Source organism: Paroedura picta, chromosome 8 (assembly GCF_049243985.1).
Source record: "Paroedura picta isolate Pp20150507F chromosome 8, Ppicta_v3.0, whole genome shotgun sequence".
NCBI lineage: Eukaryota > Metazoa > Chordata > Lepidosauria > Squamata > Gekkonidae > Paroedura > Paroedura picta.
This window is the reverse complement of record NC_135376.1, coordinates 9,138,215-9,161,865: the sequence shown is the minus strand read 5'-3', so window position 1 is coordinate 9,161,865 and position 23,651 is coordinate 9,138,215. Positions and strand designations below refer to the sequence as shown.

The window sequence follows — 23,651 nt, the reverse complement described above, 5'->3', positions numbered from 1 at the left end:
AGGCAAAAGATGTGATTGAAGAAGTTGGCCCTTCAGAAAAGGCTGTGAACGGCCCTGCAGCTGTTTCTGGGACTGAGCCTTCAAAGCTGCAGAAGAGTCCTGAAGAAAGGCCGAGTTCTGTACCAGAAGATGGGAATAAACAGGAAGAAGCTGTGTTGAATGGGGTTTCATAAACAAGAGTTCCTAGTTTACAGTTCTTTTACATTACATTTTACAATAGTGCTTGTATAAGCTTGCCAAAGATAGAATACGGATCGCGAGTCTTGACACTGCACTTTCAGTTCCTCTGTTTTGGAAAACAGAAATGGGAGGGATCCTGAAGAAATCCAACGTTGAAACATACCTTTTGACACCTACTGTGTTATAAATATCATCAGATGTGCCTTGAGAATAGTATATGTAACATTTAAATAAAAACAAATTGCTGGCTATAGGAAATGTTATTTTGTTTTCAAAATACGGCAGAGATGTGTGTGGGGGGGAGGGATCCCTAACGTAACCTTTATGAAAAGCATTAGCTGCTTTTGTTACATTTTTAATAATATGCAACCACTTCTTCACCTGAGGAAAACTAGAAAAAATGCAGTCTAAAATATTTTGCACTGAATTGTAATTTCTCCATTAGTTTAGTCTGGAAACTGGTCTGTTTTAATACATGTTTTTTAAAAATGCTGTATGTAGTGGGGGGGAAAAACTGCAGGCCACTGGAATACATTTATTAAATTCTCAATCTGCAGGGATATTGGGCAACATTGGCAGTGACTGTTCTACACTGAGGCTTTGTTTGATTTATTTATTAAACTGTACAGTATTTAAAAATCAAACATAGCTTTAGTCGAAACACTTAAGCTGAATTAGTCATGTCCATTAAGACATAACCAGAACTACTGAAAAAAGATCAATTTCCAGAAAGTTTATTCTGTATAAACTACATATGTTAGTCCTTAGAGTATTTTTATTTTTGTTTTGGTTGTTTGATGTGCAATATGTTTTTGTATGCTGGTAGAAAAAAAATAAATAAACTTTGATCTTCCACTGGTTGATCCTTAAGTACGTTCCACACTCATGAAAGGAACCCGTTAGATTTGCAGTCAAAATCTTGGTGTGTCCAAACGGAGGTTTCCAATGAGAAAGCTTGCTATTTTTACAAGGGTCAAGGTCAGCCACGTGTACCTGTGTATCCACAAAGCTCCCTGCATCTTCAGAGGGATGGCTTTACATCTGGAAGAGGCATGGGAGGCTGATTTGTCCTGTTCTTCAAAGCAACTTCTAAAACCACAGCTGCTTCTAAACACACATCCCATGAAGCCTGGCCGGCTATGTGTGTACTTTAAGTGCTAAGGGTCTGCCCTCCACTGGCCAATTACTGTAGCTTGCAATATTTCATAGTGGTGTTTGGTCCTATTTTGCTGGCTGATTTTTAAAAGAAATCAGAATACTCAACTAAAAAGATATAGCATCTGGATTTTGATTAATTTTATTGAGAAATCAGCAAGTTATACCTGCATCTTTTAGCCCAGTGTATGATGATTTGATACCTGCTTGTAACTCATCAGATTCTCACGTAACAAAGAATTTGTCAAAAGTACCCAGCTAATATACCAATGACCCCTCCCAAGTTTCTTCATTGGCCTTTTGAGACATGCTAGCCCTTGTCCTATACAATGAATGAGCCCATTCTCTTGCAAAACTAGCTTTTGCTGTTGTTCTAACAATATTGCAAGTTGGCTGGGTCAGCAGTTGACATATTTATGGGTAGCTTTTGTTTACAAACAACTTTGTGTTCTTTCTCCATGTAGTTGTAGCTGAGGTTTCACATCAGCCTGCAGGAAGACTTCAATCTGAGCTGGTCTGAAAGAGGTTAAGTGGTTCCCAGGGAGTCAAAGGGAAAGGAGTGCTTTGGCGGCCTAGCTCAAAGAAGTTAAATGAACTGGCTTTGTAGTATCAAGTAGGAGATATTCAAACTGTAGTGAGTAAATTAAGATTTCAATTGCAAACAGCAGAGGGATGTTTTGATTTGTAACATTAAACTTTGCATCATTGACTTGAAATTGCTGGTCAATTTTGGGACTCCTAGCTTCATTTAGAAGAAGAGTTGGTTCTTATATGCCACTTTTCCCTACCCGAAGGAGGCTCAAAGTGGCTTACAGTCGCCTTCCCATTCCTCTCCCCACAACAGACACCCTGTGGGGTGGGTGAGGCCGAGAGAGCGCTGATATCACTGCTCCGTCAGAACAGAATCGAACCTGGCATGCCAGATTAGAAGTCCGCACTCCTAACCACTACACCAAACTGGCTCTCATTTACAGATGAATTATGCCTGCCACAGTTACAGACAAGCACACTTTTATTATAAACACTGACTTGCCTGTTTAGTTCTCCTTACACCAGCTCTTCCAGCGATGCTACAATTTCAGGACAATCCAGTGACTTTCTGGATGTAAATTTTACAGTATGTAAATTTTTATGCTCACAATATATACAACAGCTACAGTTTTAAGATTATAGTCTTTAGCCAAAATTTCTGGAATCCTTTAATCTTAAATTAGCATATTTAGTATATAAAATATAAAGATAAAGTGCTGATCCATTAAATTTGAATTCTTAGGTACCATATTAGGACAACTACGAAGGGATGTATCCCTCTAGAAATGCTAAAAAAACATAGGATCCGGTGGTCTGTGCAGAATTTGAAAAGGAATGTTGCTAGGTTTTCAAACAGTACAGGTAAATTCCAGTGTTTAAGGGTAAGGGGCAAGATTTTAATGTCTATGCCCTTTTGTTCAATAAACCCAGCCGCCAGTAGTTTATTTCTGTTCCTTTCCAATTCCTCCCCGTAAAGTTGCTGTCTTATGATTGAATCAAAAGCTAAAAGCTGCGAAGAGGATTCCTCGTTTTACCATCGTGTATTTTTGCACTAGCGACTGTGAAACTAAACTATCATCTTCAGGAGATTGCCCTTTATGAAAGCCGGCTTGTTCAATTCCCAGAATGTCAGATGAATAGACCCAAGATGTTAACTTATACAGGAATGAAACAGTTTCCCTCCAACAGATAATAGGCTTATAGATTGATAATTTTGTGGATCTGAAAAGCTTCCTTGTATATTGCAACAATAATAGCTGCCCTCTAAGAATCAGGCATAATTTCTGAGCTATTTATTCTAGAGAAAATAGGAGCAAGATCTTAGCCCACCACATTAGATTGGCCTTAAGGAGCTCAGCTAGGCATAAATCTGGTAGTAACTGGAGGCCACCAGTATGTCTGCTATCTCTGAGTTAACAATTGTGTCAAAAAACAACTGATAAAAATGTTTTTTCCCAAATGGAAGGAGCAATGTGACATGTAAACGTCCCTCTTAACCCCACAGCCTCGTTTTATCAGTTTCCAAGATATTTGAATTGGCTGATAGTGATGCTTCCTGCAGTTTCCAACCCTGTCACTGTATCCTCTTTTATCTTTTGGTTTATCAGCTTTTTATAGGTCCTTTTTCAGTTCCAATAACTAATAGAGCCTGTTTAAGGTTATATTTATACAATCTCATGTGCATTTGTTTTATTAGCCTTGGCGATCTACAATTATCAAACCATCTGAATTTTTCAAAAAGACATTGTAGTGTTATTAAGTTTTGCACCTCCAAAGATTCATCCCTTATTTCTTTATCCGTATTTAGTCATAGACCTGAAAACATGGAAACCCTCACCTTCTTTTCTAGGTCTACTGGCCAAAGTATTACTTTTAACATCTCCCTGTATTAAAATATTGTTGGATGGGTTAGGGCAGTGGTAGTCGACCTGTGGTCTTCCAGATTTATATGGACTACAATTCCCATGAGCCCCTGCCAGCAAACATTTCATAAGATTACTCAAATTGAAGGATGACATTGGTTGTGATGCATTATTAATATATATAATCAATAATGCTGTTTCCCCCACCCTGAATTAATATATGTGAAGTCTCAAATTACCAGCGCCAGGATGGCCAATTATGATCATTAATAATCTGTTTCTCCACCCTAATTTTAGCAACCTCTGCAGAATTTGTTTCATTTTTGTAGATCTTTCCATAACCATGTTATTTATCCAATCAATTTGATCTGCTTGAGTAATATTACTCAATCTTGCATTAAAATTGCTGGTGATAATGAAATTGGTCTCAAGGAATTCATTCACTGAATATATTTCATATAGAAGAAGAAGAGTTGGTTCTTATATGCCGCTTTTCCCTACCCGAAGGAGGCTCAAAGCGGCTTACAATTGCCTTCCTATTCCTCTCCCCACAACAGACACCCTGTGGGGTGGGTGAGGCTGAGAGAGCCCTGATATTACTGCTCGGTCAGAACAGTTTTATCAGTGCCGTGGCGAGCCCAAGGTCACCCAGCTGGTTGCATGTGGGGGAGCGCAGAATCGAACCTGGCATGCCAGATTAGAAGTCCGCACTCCTAACCACTACACCAAACTGGTTTTCCATGCCCCTCCAAATTTGATTTACTTGAGTTACATTTAGTGATGGGGGAATATATATATACTACAATGATAAAACTAGCAGTAAAGCTTGTTGCATGCTGGAATGCACAACGGGTGCTAGGTAGGGGGTTGGGAGCAATATAAAGGGATTGGGCAGTGTGGCTGTCATGGTCAGCAAGAGAGAAATGTAAAGGGATCAGGTGGTGCAGCTGTCATTATCTGGCCACTTGCTCCCTTTAAAGCCTGCAAGGGGGGGGGGCATGCTTTGGTCAGTGTGCCAAACATTCCAAAGCCGCCTTATATGGGCAGGGCTCTTCCTGGAGGCTTTGGAACATTCAACAATTCATCAGAAGCTCACACAATTTTTAATGTTATGATTATTTTCTGTTCATATATGAACATGGGTTTCAACTTTTGACACATTAGGGAGGAGGAAACAAGAAATGGCAAGCCAGGCTCTAGCTCTCCATTTGCAACCATTCTGTTTTGCTGGTGAGCAAAAGGAGATAACCCAGGAGAAAACTATCCTTGATACCTCATGTTTCTTGTAAGAGGATAATACTGAACTGAGATAGTATTATCTAACCTCAAAGAAACTGATCTTATTATGCCACCCTGCGATATTCCTTGAGCAGATCTTTAGTAAGAATTTTTGGTTGATTTTTGAGTCAAACATTAACCATATCTATGATTCTATGATCTAAGGAGACAATATTGTGATCAAGGTAGATGCTAACATTTAAGAAATGTCTTGTTCTTTCCTGCACATGTCCCCTGATTTGATTTGGACCATTAGCTTTCTCACTACCCGAGCCCTTATTTTCCTTTGAACTAATTATTTGACCAGTATGTATAACCACATTTTTATTCTTAGAATTTGCACTGATATCACTTCGACTAATCTCTGCAAGAGTCTGCTTCAGATTTCCTTTTTTTTTTTTTATACATTGCTGTTCGTCCACCAGAAGATGGGTGAAGGTAGTTAGCAGGTTTTGTTCATGAAGATCTATTTTTCCCACTCTCATATGTGTCCATCAAAAGGGTTATTTTATTTATTTGTTGTAGGAGGTAGTAGTTTAATTTTTGATTACTACCTATCTTCAGGTCTAAAGGGATTTCTAGATCAATTAATGGGAGTTTTACCATCTTTTCTGCCACCTTCTCCAACGGTGATGGCTCTAGCTTTGATTTAAACAAAGGCTTTCTTATTAACTTAAAACCTCTTGTCACATAAACTCAAAAATTCCTAAAATATCCTATATTTGAAAACAACACAATGGGGATTTTAGTTGGAAAAAAATTAGTGCCCTGTTTTTTTTTAAACATGTTTCAGATCTATGTAGGAGACAGATATGTCCAACAAATAAGAGATGGTACAAACTATTTCTCCCCCCTCCCCCCACCAATTTATCCTTTCCTTCAGGGGCCAACACTGAGAGGGTAACATTTGCAGGATGTTTTCCATTAACTGCTTTGGAGTAGAGGCACTTTCTCAAATTTTGAGTTGGATCATCCTGCTTCTTTATGGAAGAATTCAACAAATAATCAGTCATACTTCAATTTTTCATAACTAGTTTTAAAGTATCAGCCATGAGGACAGTTTGAGTGGTTAATAAATCAGGTTAATCTGTTTTCCTTTTGATTTTGAATTCTAGACCTATACCTACCATAAAAGGTTCATCTTCTGTATGCTGATTCTCATTTAAAATAAGTGCTTCATTTACACCAAAACCATTCTCCAAAATCTCAAACCGATTTTTACGTGGCTCAAAGGACAGTTAAGTTTTCCAATCGATTGCTTAGCTTTCATGAGAAGTTCATCATCAATCTGTCATGTCCGTTTTTTATGTATTTTAACAGATGAAAAGGAAGAAAACGACATCCCTCTCCTGGCCTATATAATAAAGTCACCAACCTCAACTCTTCAGGGGGGAGGGAGCAATGAGGAAATAGCAAGACAAGCCAAGGTCAGCATTAAAAAAAAGAAAGAACAGCTTAAAACAGGGGTAGTCAAACTGCGGCCCTCCAGATGTCCATGGACTACAATTCCCATGAACCCCTGCCAGTGTTTGCTGGCAGGGGCTCATGGGAATTGTAGTCCATGGCTTAAAACAACAAGACAGAACAAGAATTCCCCCCCACACACACACCCACGCACTAAACACGCCTTCAATCTACAGAAAATAATAGAATACAATATATATATATATTAAGAATACAATAGGATTCTAATAAAAAAATATAGTCTCTGTACGCCATCTGTTTTCCCCTCACATCCAAAGCTAATCAGGCTACACTCCGCATCTTATCAATGGAAATAGAGAAAAGATCCTGAAAAAAGAAGCTCAAGCCTGCCAAAACAGCTGCCTTGAAACAAAATCAAGCGAAAAACCAAAGCCGAACTAGCAAGACTGAAAGAGCAGATAAAAGATAATGAAAGCAAACAAGAAAATTTAGCTCTTCACCAAGCACAACAGAACACTACTGCCCAAGCTGGCTGGAACCGGAAGCAGCTCTATTCCTTCACCAACATTTAGTTATAGAACATGATAGTGAAGAGAACAGAAGATAACCTGTCATTCAAGCTGGGCATTCCTTATGTCTATGGGCAAATGTTAAATTGATCTTTTAGTACACGGGATGGGTGAGAGAAATGGCAAGAGAAATGATAAACAGTTTAAGAAACGATGACTAAATGACTGACAATGTTGTGGCAGTAATATACAGCAAATTCCCTCACTTTATCAGTGTAAGAGTATAAAGATTTAAAACACTTTATTCCTGAAGAACCACCACAAATTAAAGTCTCAGGTTATTTCAACCCACAGATCACCATTATCTTTTTAACAATGACATCTCAAACCCGATCAGCATGAGCATCTGATTAACCTTCAGTAGGACCAAAACTTCAGAAAACTTCTCGGGGGTGGTGGATTGCATGGGTGCATGTCTGGATATGTTGAATTCCAGAGGTCCCCCTTGGAATCTCTCTAGCCAAAGTGGTTTTAGATTCAGTTCAGAGAAAATATGAAAATTAAGTAGTTCTCCATGGCACATTCCATACCGCCATTTGTCAAGCTGGTCAACTTTCTTTATAGGTAAGGTGTTCATTTCTTAGCTTGACCTTCCAGCAAGTCTTTAGCTTCGTTGATTTTGGCTGCAATATATGGAGATCCGCCTGGCCAAAAGAAAAACATGGAATTCATTTTTCAAGTCTTGTTCCATGCCGTGATGTCCCCATCCGCGTCCCTCCCTTAGATGCAAGATTTTCCCCTCCGTTTTTTTCCCTTTCTGACTGAGCCAACCTTGGTATCTCTTTTCTTCTTTCCTGACAAACTCTGGTGGTCCCACCCTGTCACAATATGATATTTTGCCTGGTGGCTTTGCCAAGAACCTGAGGGGCAGGATTGATATTCCCATTTAACTTACATGGAATTCAAGGAGTTTGGAAATTCCAAATTAACAAAATATTTTATTCAACATAAAGGGGAAATATCAGGTAATATCAGGGGTAAAATTTCTAAGGTAGCTCAAAATAGAAGTCTGAAGTGAAACAGTACATGCACAGACTTCAGTTCAAATATTTAAGACGCTGGTACTTGTAATGACCCAGGCAAATGATAGCAAGTAGCTTGAGTAAGAAAGAGGGTGGAACATTGAGGGGATTCAAAGCGTCTTTTGCCCGTATCTTTGCTTATATTGCTAGCAAAGGAGGTACGGCTGTAGCAGAGTTATCTATGCAACAAATGATTACCTACGTAAAGGTTAAGGTATCCCCTGTGCAAGCACCAAGTCATGCCTGACCCTTGGGGTGACGCCCTCTAGCGCAGTGGTCCCCAACCTGCGGGCCGCAGCCCGGTGCCGGGCCGCGAAGGCCATGGCGCCGGGCCGCGGCTCCCTCTCCCCGCCCCCCCCCCCCGCAGTAAAAAACTTCCCAGGCCGCAAGCTTGCGGCCCGGGAAGCTTCTTACTGCGGGAGGGCGGGGAGAGGGAATCAGGGCCGGGCCGCGCCCATGTGGGCGCGACCCGATGTGCGGGCGCGGCCCACAGGCGAGGCCAATGCACGGGTGTGGCCCGTGGGTGCGGCCCGATGCGTGGGCGCGGCCGATGCGTGGGCATGGCCCATGCGGGCGCGGGGCGTGAGCCCCGCCCCGATGCCCTGCCGGTCCCCAACCTCAGAAAGGTTGGGGACCACTGTTCTAGCATTTTCTTGGCAGACTCAATGCAGGGTGATTTGCCATTCCCTTCCCCTACTGTGTTGTAAACCAATCAGGAGTTATAGTAATTGAGTGCAGTCAAGTTGCAACTGACTCATAGTGACCCCCAGGGGTTTTTCAAGGGGATGAACAAAAGGGGTTTGCCTTCATTGGCACAATCACCATAGTCTTCCTTGGTGGTCTTCCTTCCAAACTCTGACAAGATCGGGTGAGTCAGTGCTTTCCTGACTGCTAGATAGAGTTATAGGCATACATATCTAAATCCAAGTGGCTGAAGGATTAAATAGATTTTAGGTACATGGCACAGGTGGGTCTTTAAACCAGGTCTAATTGTATTCACCTTTATCTCTGTAACCGAAGGATCCATTCTGCTAATGTTTCCTCAGTGGAAAACAACTCTTCTGCTGGAGGAAAGCTACATTAGGGTAATGGAGATGTTGGATCCAGCCACACTATAAAGTGTTTTGCAAACTTAAAAGTGCTATATGAATTAACAATAGCAACAGTGGCTGGTGTTCTACCCTGAAAGTATCCTGAATAGCAGCTGAGTCAAACTCCACCTGAGCTAAGCTCCTGGGGAACGATTGCAAACCAGAATCCTTTAATTCCGTCACATATTTCCTACCATTCAGTAACACAATTAATTTGTCAAGTAGTTCCATTTTCAACCACTCCAAATGATGAAGAGGTTACAGTCCTAAAAGAAAAATTCTCGCAATTTACGAAGAATTCCTCCAAGATAGTATGGTTCATTTATTTATTTATAATCTCTTTTTCTCACTGGGCCTTAAGGCAGATTTCAACAGAATGAGACAGTAACAATCAACAGGGTAGGACATCCAAACGATGCAGTATGTTGTGGGTTGAGGAATTCTGGAAACAACCAGAAACGTGAAACAGAGATGAAGGAACGTGCCAGTATTAACAAGATTATGGCCACAGAAGGGTTTTGCCAATTGGGTGGGAGTTAATTATTTAAAAAATAAATTTTCAATAAAAAAAAACCTTATCAGGCGATATGATCATATATGGCCATGTCAACCCACCACCCCTCTCAAAATGGCCAGTGATGGGCCTGGAGGGGGTGGGAAAGGGAGGGGCCATGGTCATACAAATACTTGGCCAAGGCCCGTCGCAAGTGGTAGTGACTAGGGTCCAGAAAGCACTCTCATTTAGTCCATGTCAAACAAAATTAGTTTCTTCTTTCATTTACCTTTATCTGGATGATTCAAAAGCATGATTCGTCTGTGAGCTTCTCTGATTTTTCCTTTATTAGCTGTAGGACTGCTTGTTGGGAAAAAAGAAATGAGGTGAGACCATGTGGAGTCAATACTATTTTCAAACAGACTTCAAAATACAGTTTCTATCAGGACTGGGCTCCTTCTTTCGAATCTCCCCTTCAACTCTACACTCTGACCATGGATACTGTAATAATTTTTGCCATCCAAAACCAACAAGAACTTGCGAGCTACCCAATGATATTTAGGACATTCCAGCAGTGGATGCAAAAAAGGAACAGCCCTATCCTACTTGACTATTCTGCAAGAGTACAGTCCCACAGAAGGCGTGGTCGCTTGGTTCCAAGGACTCACCCAAAAAAGCACTGGCAATGTTGCGGTGGCAAGCTGTGGATAAAAGACCAGCCTTACACTGCCATTGTCCTCCACACCTATACAGCTACCTGTTGTATTCAAGACGAATTCCTGAGATGTTGGTCATCCCCAAGCATGATACTCCTCTCCCCCTCCCATTTTGTTTACAGGCATATCAACATCTCCATAGGTTGAAGCTGCATTCTTTTCAGTATCTGGACTCCCAAAATGCTGCCTGACAAAAAGGACAATCCCTTACCACCACCATCAAGACCACCACCAGCTTTCCCTCATTCCACTGCTTTGGGGCTCTGCTGAAGGCAGGATTTCAATTTCAGCTCCAGGGATCTAAGGATTTATAACCCACCCTGATCTTTGTGCAAACAAGATCTCAAGGATCACTGTCACCAAAAAGTATTGCTGACAGGGCTGGTTGTTGTGTAAGGGCCTGAGTTCAAGCCCACTAACTTCAGAGAATCAGAATTACACAGGGCTGAAGAGACCACAAAAGACCATCTGGTCTAGCCCCGCCTAAGTTCTTGGGGACTTAAAAATCACACACTCCTGACAGGTGCTCATCCGATCTCCTCCTTAAAAAGTTCCAACAAAGGAGCCTCCACCATTCTCCGAGGCAACATAGTCCATTTACAAAAAACCCTCATCAGAAAATGATTTCTAATATTTGTGGAGCCTCCTTTCCCGTAATTTGAATCCATTGCTCCTAGGCCTTGTCTCTAAAGCGGCAGGAAACCAGTTGGCCCCCTCTTCGACATGTATTCCTCTTACGTAGTTGAACACAACTATTCTATCATCCGTTCTCCTCTTCTCCAAGCTATACATGTCCAGCTCTCTCAACCTCTCCTCATAAGGCATAGATTCCAACCCATCCACCATCCTTGTGACCCTTCTCTGAACACGTTCCAACTTGTTAAGATCCTTCTTGAACTGCAGTGCCCAGAACTGGGCACCATATTCCAAATGAGGTCTAACCAATGTGGAATAGAGGGGTATTTAAACTTCCCTTGCTCTAGATTTTATGCCCCTAGCAATGCAGCCTAATAGCACATTAGCTTTCATAGCTACCATTTCACACTGTTGGCCCATATTGAACTTATTGTCCACCATGACTCCCAAGTCCCTTTTATATGAACAGTGCAAGAAAACCTTTAATCACTCTCTGCCGCTATGGAGACTGAGGACACTTCTCTGCATTATACCACGTAATATAGCCAGCATGGAAATGTCTAGGATTGGTCACTGGGTGTTGCCGGGATTCTGTGTTTTTGGAGCAAGACTGTTGTGATTTAACTCGCAGTGTTAGTTCCTTGACAATATTTTTATTTTTACCTGACTCCTAATATTAAAGCAGCTTCCCTCTTGGTCATTTTGGGTTCAAATCCTCCTCTGTAATAACCACTGAAGGCCTGAAATAAGATACATTGTTATAAAACAGGGGTCCTGAACCCTTCCAAATCTGTCGACATCTTTGGCATTCTGAGACAGGATGGTGGGCGCAACCACAAAATGGCTGTTGCAAGAGGCACAAAATGTTTGCCACAGGAGGTGGAGTCACATGCTCCACCTACCTAAGAGCAAGCCCAAGTGCAAGGGGAAAGTGTGATATTTTTAAAAAATGCACTGGGAAAGGAGTGAGAGAATAAAACAAATACTGTTGTGCTACCTACCACTTAAACCAAATTTTAACCTGCATAGCTAACTAGATCTTCAGCAGCCAATCAGAAGTACTACTGGGGAACTGCCTCAACCACGAAAGGTTGGGATATGCCCTGGTGCCCTTTGGGAGTGCCTGTTATAAAGGTAGCATACAAACACATCACCGATAGCGAAGATGGTTTTGTATCTCTGTAGTGGTGATGCCAAAGCACATGAAATGGGTGATTCAGTTCTACAAAGCTGAGTGAAGAATGCTGGATGATCCCAGTTTTTCTGACTCTCCACTCCTAAAGCTCCCTCCCCACTCCATAATATATGTAACTCTTCTTTCCCATTTTGTGACCCAAGTTCTACAAAAACAGCACAACGTAATGCACATATGTTATGTTTATGACTGTCTTATTTGCCACTTTCCTAAAATGTCTGGCACCCATGATGACCATCAAAGCAGCAGAAAAGAGCCACCTACGCATACTTTGGCATACCTGAGAAAATCCCTTCCTCTCCCTGCCTTCAACAGGAGGACACGGGGCCACTCTACTGTGTGGCCATGGAACCATGAGTAGTGACAGAAAATATCTGGGCCCAGGCTGTACCTGATCTTTGAGAATGAGAGGGCTGCTAGGAGACCTGGTCCCAAGGACCACAGTGTCTGGACAGGTTCACAGTGAGGCAGTCTCAAGTATGAAGGGCTTTACAAGGAGTCAATAGCACTTTAAATTGGACCTGGAAATAAACAGGCATCCAGCAAAGATAATTTCGATCAGTATGATGTGGTCCCAATGATCAGTCCCCAAAAACAAATGGGTCACCAACAAATTGAGAAATCTTCAAGGACAGGCCCCTATAGAGTCTGTGCAGTAACTGAGCCTTGAAGTTGCCACAACATGGATACATCTGGTGTCTGCAGAACTAATGAAACACAGCTGGAAAAAAAATCTTTTTTCTTTGCTCCTGTGTTCATCTGTTTTTTCTAACCAGAGGCCTGGTCATAATAGGACTTCCAGACTTTTGAATGAGTCTTGAATAGAAGCAGCACTTGGTAAGTAATGGAGATATACCCCATACTGACCTGGATGGCCAAGGCTAGTCTGACCTTGTCAGATCTCAGGTTCTAAGCAGGGTTGGCCCTGTTTAGTATTTGGTGGGAGACTCTCAGGGATGTCCAGGGTTGCTACAAAGAAGCAAGCGATTGCAGACGACCTCTGAATCCTATTGCCTTGAAAACCTTACTTTAGGATTCTTAGGGCTGATCCTGCGTAGAGCAGGGGGTTGGACTAGATGGCCTGTATGACCCCTTCCAACTCTATGATTCTTACAGGGTTGCTGTAAGTTGGCTACGACCTGACAGCAATTTCAGCCACCACTACCACCCTATACGATGCAGACCTTTTACCAGTCAGTACCACCTCTACCTTATCTGGATTCAGTTTATTCTCCCTCAGCCCCTTGACCACCACAGCCCACAGAATTTCATTGTCATTCCTCACTTGTAACTGCCTACTGGCATGTATTGATTTTTTTTTTTGTCTGAACAATTGGGATTAATCAAAAACACATGCATAGTAAGCGGCAGACAACGCACAATGGTACTACTCCAGAGGCAAGCAAAAGTCAACGCCGCTGGGAGGCAAAATTAAACAAGATGAACTCACAGATTTTGGCAGAGACTGAAGTACTTGTTTCACTTGTGGCTCCATTTGCTTCATTGCCTGGAACATGTAACGACCTTGAAGAAAGGTTAGAATTCCAATTCAGCTGCTGAAGAGTATGAACCACGAGTTCTAAAGCAACTGACCCCACGCCAGTACTGTGAGCTTGCCCAGGAGGGAATGGATGGGCGTCACTGCCTCCAAGGAAGCTTTCTACTAGTATAAGAGGCTGCCAAGATGCAATTTCTCCCCCCCCCCCACATATACACACATCTATTTATTTCAATTTATATCCTGCCACTCTCTGTGGACTCTTGTGGTGGGTTACATAAAACCAAGTAAAACCCCCAGTAAAACAGTCATGACCCCTAACATCATAAAACACACAAGAGGCGGCATAGCCCCCATTCCTCCCCCATCCCACAGTCAATCATCACAGGGCAGAGGTTCGCAGAATGGTATCACGTTGGCTGGAGGAGGGGCCCTTGTTGTTCCTGGTCTGGGCCTCAACCAAGGGCCTGGTGGAAGAGCTCCATTTTGCAGGCCCTGTGGAACTGAGAAAGCTCAGTCAGGGCCCTCAGCTCTTCCGGGAACTCATTCCACCAGGTCGGGGCCAGGACTGAATAAGCCCTGTCTTGGATCAAGGCCAGGCATACTTCTCTGGGGCCAGGGACCACAAGCAGATTAGCACCCACAGAGCGAAGAACCTTGCAGGGGGCATAGGGAGACAAGCCACTCATATAGGCAGGGCCCAAGCCGCAAATGTCCTTAATGGTTAAGACCAAAACCTCGAATCTGATCCGGGCCACAACTGGCAACCAATGCAGCTGCCTAAGCACTGGCTTATTTGGAATAAAATAGCTTTATGTGTGTGTTCAAATATGTCATGCAAGCTACTAATAACACCATAGTTTAAAAAGGTAAAGGTATCCTCTGTGCAAGCACCGGGTCATGTCTGACCCTTGGGGTGACACCCTCCAGTGTTTTCATGGCAGACTCAATACGGGGTGGTTTGCCAGTGCCTTCCACAGTCATTACCATTTACCCCCCAGCAAGCTGGGTACTCATTTTACCGACCTCAGAAGGATGGAAGGCTGAGTCAACCTTGAGCCGGCTGCTGGGATTGAACGCCCAGCCTCATGGGCAGAGCTTTCAGACTGCATGTCTGCTGCCTTACCACTCTGTGCCACAATGCTTAATAAAGATGCTGGCTGAATATGGTCCGGGAGCCACATATTGTTCAGTCTATGTTATAGTACCCCAAGCATGTAATAGAAAAATTACAGATTCATGAATCAGTTGGTTAAGTAATAGGTAGGAAGATTTTTGTGGCTTGAGGATTGGTGGATAAATGGAAGACTTTTCAAAGATAGCATGTGCAATGAAGTTCTGAATTTGTGGGTAAACCTGGTCCTGAACTCGACCATTTTCTTACGCTGCAGCAAACTGAATATTATACCTATATAAGGGCTGTATGGTGGCCGTGGATACAGATCTGCCCCTTTGGCTACATCTACTCTGCTACAGCACTTCTTAAAAGATTTAAAAGGAAACAAACTACCTGAAGGAGTCTCAAAGCAGTTTACAACCTCTTCCCCTTCCTCTCCCCACAACAAACACCCTGTGAGGCAGGCGAAGCTGAAACAGCTCTGAGACTGGACCAAGGTCACCCAGCTGGCTGCATGTGGAGGAGTGGGAAATCAAACCCGGGTCTCCAGATTAGAGGCCACCGCTCTTAACCACAACACCAAGCTGGTTCTCGTGGTTGTAGCAAATCTATGTATTTTGTAAGTGGCATATTTATAATTTTATTTTAATAAGACTCTTGTGGTATTGTTAAAGCCTAGGGCCGCTTCCACACACATTAGATAACTCACTTTCAATGCACTGCACCAATTTTCAATTGGATTTTCTTGTACAGAACAGGAAGACCCAGTTGCAGAGACTTGGTAAAGGGCATTATCCAATGTGGGAAAGCAGCTTAAGAGATTCATTATCACACAGAAGGGCCACGCTAGATCATCTGCTTGGCATGCAGAAAGAGACGGGTTCAATCCCCAGCACAAAATGGATCAAGTGTCCTGGAGAGCCGCTGCCAGATGATACTGGCCTTGGTAGACCCCAGTGGTCTGATTCGGCAGAAGGCAGCATCGTGTTGGCTAGTTTGGTAGCCAACAGGTTCATAGATGGGAAGGGGCCATCCAGGCCATCTAGTCCAATCCCCTGCTCAATGCAGGATCAGCCTAAAGTTTAAGCAAAGGGGTGTGAAAAGTCAGAAAACATGAGCACAAACAGTAGTCTCTAACGGCACATATGAAAGCCTCTTTCATGAACTGAAGTTCACTTCATCTGCAGCAACAAAGGACTAGGTTGGCCCTAACCAGCTTTTCAGCTGGTGAGAAAGGGAAGAGGGATCCCCTTTGAACATCAAAAAAGGCTGTGCTGGGTATCTATATGGACAAAAGCCATGTAGGAGAAGAACTGTAGAGAGGTGGCTGAACAGGCAAGAGGTGTTAAAAAGCTGACTGGACCCAACCCACTGTGTGATGAGGAATCTCTTAAGCGGCTTTCACACATGGGATAATGCACTTTAGCAGCTGTCTGCAGCTGGATTTTCCTGTTTCTACAAGGAAATCTAATTGCAAATGGCTGATAAAGTGCATTGAAATAATAATAATCTAATGTGTGTGAAAACAGTCATCGGCCTTAACAATATCACAAGATGCTTTAGGATGCTTAGGGCTAGTCCTGCGTTGAGCAGGGGGTTGGACTAGATGGCCTGTATGGCCCCTTCCAACTCTATGATTCTATGTGTTTTTTGAAAAAAATCATAAACACACCACTTAAAGTACACAGACTTGCTACAGTCTGTCTGCTCATAATATACTCATCTGCAGTAACCCTTGGAGACTAATACACTGTACCTAACCACTGTACTATAATGACATGATCAAATTTCCGTGTAGCGCTTCTCAAGCAACATGAAATAAAGCATACAATCCGAACACAAACCTGCATATCCAGCGGCAGCTATTGTCAGACCAACTGCTATCATAGTACTAGCCTAAAAAAAATGAAAGGGGGGGGGGGAGCAATACTGTAAAAGTGATAAAGCAGCCATTTCACTGTATTAAATAAATACACTTACTGTTGGGATTCAAATGGTTTGAGAGACAGAAGAAAAACACTTTGAGAGTCAGATCACCTCTATTGGCATAAATAAAAAACACTCTGAAGCAGCCATGAAATGGATGGTTTGAAGGTTGCTTACACTTTGCAGAGGGCCTTCAATGACAGCTTTCAAACACTTCTTGCATTAGAATAGTATAAGGCAGGGGTGGTCAAACTGCGGTCCTCCAAATGTCCATGGACTACAATGCCCATAAGCCCCTGCCAGCAAAGGCTAGAAGTACTGCCGGAAATAAATCCCTGGGGCAGGCAGCAAATTGTGCCTGCATTTTTTGGAATGTAAAAATACCCCCCCTCCACCTTCAGTTTACAAGGGCACAAAATGGGTGGGTATTCATTTAAAAATTAGCCCTGAGTAATGTACTCTGTTTAATTCAAAAGCTTGCATATCAGCTTACGTATCTTAAAGTTCAAATAAGTAGACAATGAACAAAGGCGAGTTCTCTCTTTGGAACTAACTCCCTTGAACCTACCTTACAGAGTTGCTGTGAGAATAAAATGGAAAAGAGAATAAAGTAAGCTGCCCTGAGTGTTGTGGATGTTTCCAATCCCATGGCTGTGTCTTTTAAATGCAACACCCAGTAAAATGACAGAACATGTGGAAAAAGTAGTTGTGAATTTAGTGCATTCTGCTAGGGGTTGGACTAGATTACCCTGGAGGTCCCCTTCCAACTCTATGATGCAAATGAAATAATAATTAGATAAATATTAAACAAACTTCCCTTTCTCACTCTTAAAACAGCTCTCTGAAGCAGGTAGAATATCGGACTCAAGAGTGATCTCTCTTCATCTTCAGCCATAGGTTAACTAAGTGGAATAGACTGCCTAAGGAGGTGGTGAGCTCCCCCTCACTGGCAGTCTTCAAGCAAAGGTTGGATACACACTTTTCTTGGATGCTTTAGGATGCTCTGGGCTGATCCTGCGTTGAGCAGGGGGTTGGACTAGATGGCCTGTGTGGCCCCTTCCAACTCTATGATTCTATGGCCTTGGACAAAATGTTAACAGTATTTCAAATGTACCAATGAAATCTGATTTTATTTTAAAGGTCTCCTTCCAAATATAGCGAACTGTTATGGTGTGTATCTATTTACACGGAATGGATGTCAGGATGTCGCTGCCGTCTGAGCCCCTGCTCCGCTTGCTTTTCCGACTGCGCCCCTGATTTCCCGCCGCCCGCTGGGGGGCACTGCCAGCAGCAGCTGCATGCTGCCATGCCGAGGGGGAGCCCCAGCCATGGCGGCTGCCGGAGAGCACCAAAGGTGAGCCAGCAGCAGAGTGGCAGGGCAATCCCCGAGGCAGCAGCCGGGGAGGTGGACGAGGAGGAGCCGTGGGCTGGTACCAACTGATCCACGGACCAGTACCGGTCCCCAGCTTGGGGGTTGGGGACCGCTGGACTAAATTAAGAACATAACAATGGCCTGGAATCAGATCAACATCCCACTAGTGACCAGTTTCCAACAGCAGTCAAACACATTTCTCGAGACTAGAGGGTCATAAACATGGTTTCTATAAACCAGGAGTAGTCAAATTGCAGCCCTCCAGATGTCCATGGACTACAATTCCCATGAGCCCCTGCTAGCGAGTGCAGCGAATCCGGCTAGCGAATGCTGGCAGAGGCTCATGGGAATTGTAGTCCATGGACATCTGGAGGGCCGCAGTTTGACTACCCCTGCAGTATAAACAACTTACAGTAAAGGACTACAGAATAAATAAAATAAATTTTATTTATTTATTAGATTTTCATACCCCCCTCCCATACAGCTCAGGGCGGTTTACATACAATGTTGTGGGGCAATACATGAAACAACCTAAGCAAATAACATATGATATTGATCAACAATACTATAACAGGAACAACAACTTATCAGGGGTAGTCAAACTGCGGCCCTCCAGATGTCCATGGACTACAATTCCCAGGAGCCCCTGCCAGCATTCGCAGGCAGGGGGCTCCTGGGAATTGTAGTCCATGGACAACTGGAGGGCCGCAGTTTGACTACCCCTGACTTAGATAAACCGCCAGAGAGGTCAGACTGGTATAGGCCATGGAGGAGGTGTCTGAGAGGGATCTATAGATGTTATTGGGTTGTTCAGTCTCTGGGGAATGCCTGGTGGAGGAGCTCCCTTTTGCAGGCCCTGTGGAATTGGGGGAGTCCCGGCCGGGCCCTGATCTCTTCAGGGAGCTTGTTCCACCAGGTGGGGGCCAGGACATTGAAAAAAGCCTAAATGACAGCCTCGCCTTCTATGAATTTTCCATTCCTGTTTTAGCTAATCAGTGAGCTAATCAGTCACAAAGGCCATGTACTCCCTCCAGAAGCTTCTTTGTATCAGTTGCTGGGGAAGCACAGGTAGGAGGTTGCTGATGTTTGTGGGTTTCTTACAGGCAACTAGTCAGGTGCTGTGTGAACAGGATGCTGGACTAGATGGGCTGGACAAGTGGGTAGCTGTGTTGGTCTGAAGCAGCACAACAAAACAAAATCAGAGTGCAGTGGCACCTTTAGGCAGGAGTAAGCAAGACTTGCTCTCGGCTTCTAAATCAACCAGGGCCAAAGCTTTTTCTTCTGACATTTCCAAACAGGAAAAGAAGTAGTCAACTTGCTTAAAGGTCATTTCACATATCACTTTCAATGCCAATGTAATCTTTTCACATTAAAACTTAACGAATTAGTTTTGTAATTAGGATGTACCAAACCTGCTGAGAACGACATTATTGTTGTTCAAGTTAATGCTTCACAAGTGTTTGACCATTATTTGACACTAACTGATCATTTGTATTTTCAACTGTTTCTGGAATTAAGGGACCCTGAAAAAGTGCCTCTGTTGGATATGGCACGACCGTCCTTCTCTGTTCCCCAGCCTCTTTTTTCTTTTAAAGACTCAGTACAGACCTGGAATTTGACTAAACAACCATGGCACTGGCAGTGTTCAAAGCACATCTCTGCAGCAAATAACTAAAATATACTAGAATTATTAACCTCAGTACTCCAAACGAAGAACTGAGGCTGACGGAGCATAGCTTGTCCAAGGTGAGCTTGTAGCAGAAATGAGGGTCTGAAGTGCAGACTTCCCCAGATCACAGAGAACTGCCTCCTAACTAAGCTACCGCAACTCATAAAATCTGGTGACAGCGGTCCTCTGTGCATGCAGTTTTAGGTAATTTTTAAACATGATCCTGGAAGGACAAAAGAACTTACCCATGTAGCCCTGCATGCAACAGTTACATACCAGCACAACCCCCACAGGGGCTATGTATCTCTGTCCTGTAAACATTTGCACACCACTGGTTTGGGGATGTAGCAGTCCAGCAATATGCACGACACTGGCCATGCGCAAAATTGCACAGGAAACCCTTCTGTCTCACCAGCATCACACTAAAACTCACTTCCCACTGCCCATACACGTCCCCTCCCTAGACACGTGGCTTATTCCTCTTCCCTGCCCCTTAACACAGGGCAGCTTAAGCATAACAACAGAATCCTCTAACTCAGGGGTAGTCAAACTGCGGCCCTCCAGATGTCCATGGACTACAATTCCCATGAGCCCCTGCTAGCGAGTGCAGCGAATCCGGCTAGCGAATGCTGGCAGAGGCTCATGGGAATTGTAGTCCATGGACATCTGGAGGACCGCAGTTTGACTACTACCCCTGCTCTAACTCCTTCCCCACGTAACTGGGCCGGCCTCAGGCCCATTTCCGCCAGGCTCAGGTGTGCATATCGAAAAACACAACAGCTGCAAATAATTCGAATCAACGCCATGCCGGATTCCAGTGCGATTCCAAGTTCGCTCCGAAGGGCGAACGGCATGCAAAGATTTACATAAACCGTCTTCTTTTCACCCCCCCCCCCCAAAAAAAAAAGCAGCAGCAGCACCTCCTAAGCACGACTCCTCGGGGGGGGGGAGCAGAAATAGGGGCGGGGAGGGTGGTGTGGGCGCATGCCTCCATCGTCTGGCTCAGCAAACCAGCAGCCGGGCGGGCTCGGGGGGAAGCAGCCCGCGGCCTCTCGCTCGCTCAGACTCACCATATTTCCCTCTTGCCCCCGCCGACAGGGTAGGGGGTTGCGGCGGCGAAAGCGGGCGCCTCCCGCGCCCTTCTCCCGGCTGCCCTTCCCCCGCTGCCGCCTCCTGCCGTAAAGCGACGACCAGGCTTCTTTGGCGTGTCGTAAAGCAGCGACAGCCGCCGCCCCGCCCCGCCCCCTCCCGAAAGGCGGGAATTCGAGCCTCTCTCTCGCGCGCGCCTCAGGCGATGTTGGGGCGCTTCGCCTCAGCGCGGGGGAGCTCCGTGAGGGGGTGTCAGTCTCCCCCAAACACGCGCCCCGTTCAAATGAAACCGGCCGAGAAACGGCTGCCCTGTCCCGTCAGCGTTGCCTTTTCGGGTCTTGACCCGCCGGCTGTCGTGGAGTTGCGTCCGACCCACGGCGACCCCAAAGCATTGGGCCCCATGGCGTTTCCAAGGCGAGAGTCGGCTCGTCTGGGCGGACCTCGCTTCGCTTCCAGCCTAGGCTGCTGCCCCGCTCTCCATAAGCTCCCCAGGGAACGTTATTCTCCAAGTGCAACACTTTATTTATTTTGGGGTGCAGCAAAACAAAACCAGAGCCCAGTGGCATCTTTAAGAGCAACAAAGATTTAGTCAAGGTGTGAGCTATCGAGTGCAAGCACTCTTCCTCAGTGTTTATGATGGTCTCTCCCCCCTCAGTTTTATACTCACAGCAGCTGTCTGTGGTGGTAAGGGGGGGCTGAAGAGGCAGTGAGGGCCTCAGGGCACCTTCATGGCTCAGCAATGTCCTCCCCCCCCCCTCACATGCACCCCAGTGCTCACCTAAAGAGCGTATCTAGCAAAAGAGCTTTGATGTCTGAGGCTTTTTGTTGTTTTCGTTGTTATTGTCGCTACCTGTTATTCCTTTTGTAAAGAGTCAAACCTCTTCTGACAACACAAGTCTACAACTGGCACCTGTGCTGAGCAGTGGCACGCCACACCGTTTTGTGTGGCATGCATTGGACTCCAAAACAACCAAGCAGGGTTGGCAATTCTGGGTTAGGGTCATGTTTCATGACCAGCAGTCAGGGTGGCTATGATCAGCAAAGCCAAATTCATATAAAAGCTAGCTGCATACACGAACAGGAGGTTTCATGTCAGAGACAAGAGCAGATTGTTTTACAGATTCCACAGATTTTATAATTTTACAGATTCCATTGACCAGAGATATACAACAGAATGACAGGGCTGGAGGCAGGGCAAAGAGCTTTTGGGCCTTTTATGCCAAAAGCCAGGAGCTGGCAGGGAAGGGTTCCCACACTTAAGTTTAACAACTGCTCATGAGACAAAACAGCCCCCCTGAGAGCCTTGGCAGAATTATCTTAGGCAGGCAAGCAGGTAACTGGAGAATCTGAACATTTCTACTTCTAACAGAGCAGAGGCTAAATTCAAGTGGGCAGCTGTGTTGGTCTGAAGCAGCACAACAAAACAAAATCAGAGTCCAGTGAACCTTTAAGACCAACAAAGATTTATTCAAGGCGTGAGCTTTCCAGTGCTTGCATTCGGAAACTCACGCCTTGAATTAATCTTTGTTGGTCTTAAAAGTGCCACTGGACTCTGATTTGTTTTGTAGAGCGGAGGCTGTTGGTGATCAAGGTAATCAAAGGTGCAGGCAATTATGTCCTAAGGGCCTGATTTGCAACTGACAGGACATTCCAGGGAAAGGGTCCATTTGCACATCACACAAGGGCTGACTTCAAAGACTGCAGTCCACCAGATGGTTTTTACAACAGGAAAGGTGGGAAAGACAGACGAATCCCCCAATGCAGGGCTTATTGGCTATAAATCTCCAGTGGAGCCCTGGAGAAGATGGCACGGCCATGACAGAGACTTCCTGGAGGTGTTGGAGAGGTGCAGAATGGGGAGGGCAGGGTTTGGGAAGGGGAAAGACTTTCTTTACCATGGTTTTGTAAAACTCTAGGGTTTCTTGATGGCCTTGGAAGGGTTTCCTGAATGGGTGGGAGTTAATCATTTATCAGGTGATATGACGCACACTGATCCGAGATGTCACAGTAAGGCACAGTATATAAATCAAATGGCCAAACTGTGGCTCTCCAAATGTCTGTGGACTACAATTCCTATTAGCCCCTGCCAGCATGTCCATAGATGTCTGAAAAGCCACACTTTGTCCTCTCCTGATATATGGTCATGTTGTCCTGCCCCACCCCTCAATGGCCAGTAATGGGCCTGGAGGGGGTGGGAAGGGGAGGGACCCCAGGTGTGTATGTACACAGTTATGCTTCCCAACCATGTTCTGAATGATTGCATGACTTCAGGGGTTTCTCAAAGACTCACAATTGTTTCTGAAGGTTTTCAACAGAAAAAGGTTGAGAAAGGCTCCCTTAGTGTGTTCTTGATTTGGCAATTATAAACTGAGTGTAGAGACTCCCAACACTTGCCAGTAACAGAAAGTAGAATACAACTGTATTAAACAGACTTAAATAACTATATAGATTAGGGGTGGCCAAATAGTGGCTTTCCAGATGTAAATGGACTACAATTCCCATCAGCCCCTGCCGGTTTGGTGCTTGACGGGCATAATGGGAATTGTAGACCATGAACATCTAGAGAGCCATTGGCCACACCTGTTCTAGATATTCTCATTTCTCAGGAAAATACCATCTCGTAGTCATTGTCTTGGAATTTTTCTTTTTTGTAAACTTGAGTCTGGTGGCAAAGCTGTCTGTATATGTTGGCCCAGCAACTCTACAGCAGTAATCCCCAACCTTTTTATCACCGGGGACCGGTCAACACTTGACAATTTTACTGAGGCCCGGGGGGGTAGTCTTTTGGCGAGAGACGTCACCGCTGGTGCCTGAGTCCCTGCTCCAC

At 44.4% G+C, this 23,651-nt stretch overlaps 2 protein-coding genes across 8 annotated transcripts in view; one reads left to right on the top strand and one right to left on the bottom strand.

Moving 5' to 3' along the window:
- The window catches only part of FXR1 (FMR1 autosomal homolog 1), a 40,324-nt gene extending 39,291 nt beyond the window's left edge, over nucleotides 1-1,033 (top strand). For all 5 annotated transcript variants that reach the window (XM_077348302.1, XM_077348304.1, XM_077348301.1 and 2 more), the window contains one exon: nucleotides 3-1,033. In XM_077348302.1, the coding sequence (XP_077204417.1) occupies nucleotides 3-173 (171 nt within the window). In that variant the 3' untranslated portion in view covers nucleotides 174-1,033. The remainder of the gene's footprint in view (nucleotides 1-2) is intronic.
- A 6,191-nt stretch (nucleotides 1,034-7,224) lies between these two features.
- DNAJC19 (DnaJ heat shock protein family (Hsp40) member C19) lies at nucleotides 7,225-20,955 on the bottom strand. Of its 3 annotated transcripts, none has more exons than XM_077348306.1 (6): nucleotides 20,806-20,955; nucleotides 16,613-16,664; nucleotides 13,604-13,677; nucleotides 11,622-11,698; nucleotides 9,896-9,969; nucleotides 7,225-7,644 (listed from the first exon to the last, which is right to left on the bottom strand). In XM_077348306.1, the coding sequence occupies exons 1-6, from the start codon at nucleotides 20,806-20,808 to the stop codon at nucleotides 7,574-7,576; spliced, it is 351 nt and encodes a 116-aa protein (XP_077204421.1). In that variant the 5' UTR covers nucleotides 20,809-20,955; the 3' UTR covers nucleotides 7,225-7,573. The 3 variants fall into 3 exon arrangements, with proteins under 3 accessions (XP_077204421.1, XP_077204423.1, XP_077204424.1); XM_077348308.1 differs by having other exon boundaries at nucleotides 9,896-9,966; XM_077348309.1 differs by lacking the exon at nucleotides 16,613-16,664 and having other exon boundaries at nucleotides 20,806-20,940.
- Between the last annotated feature and the right edge of the window lie 2,696 nt (nucleotides 20,956-23,651).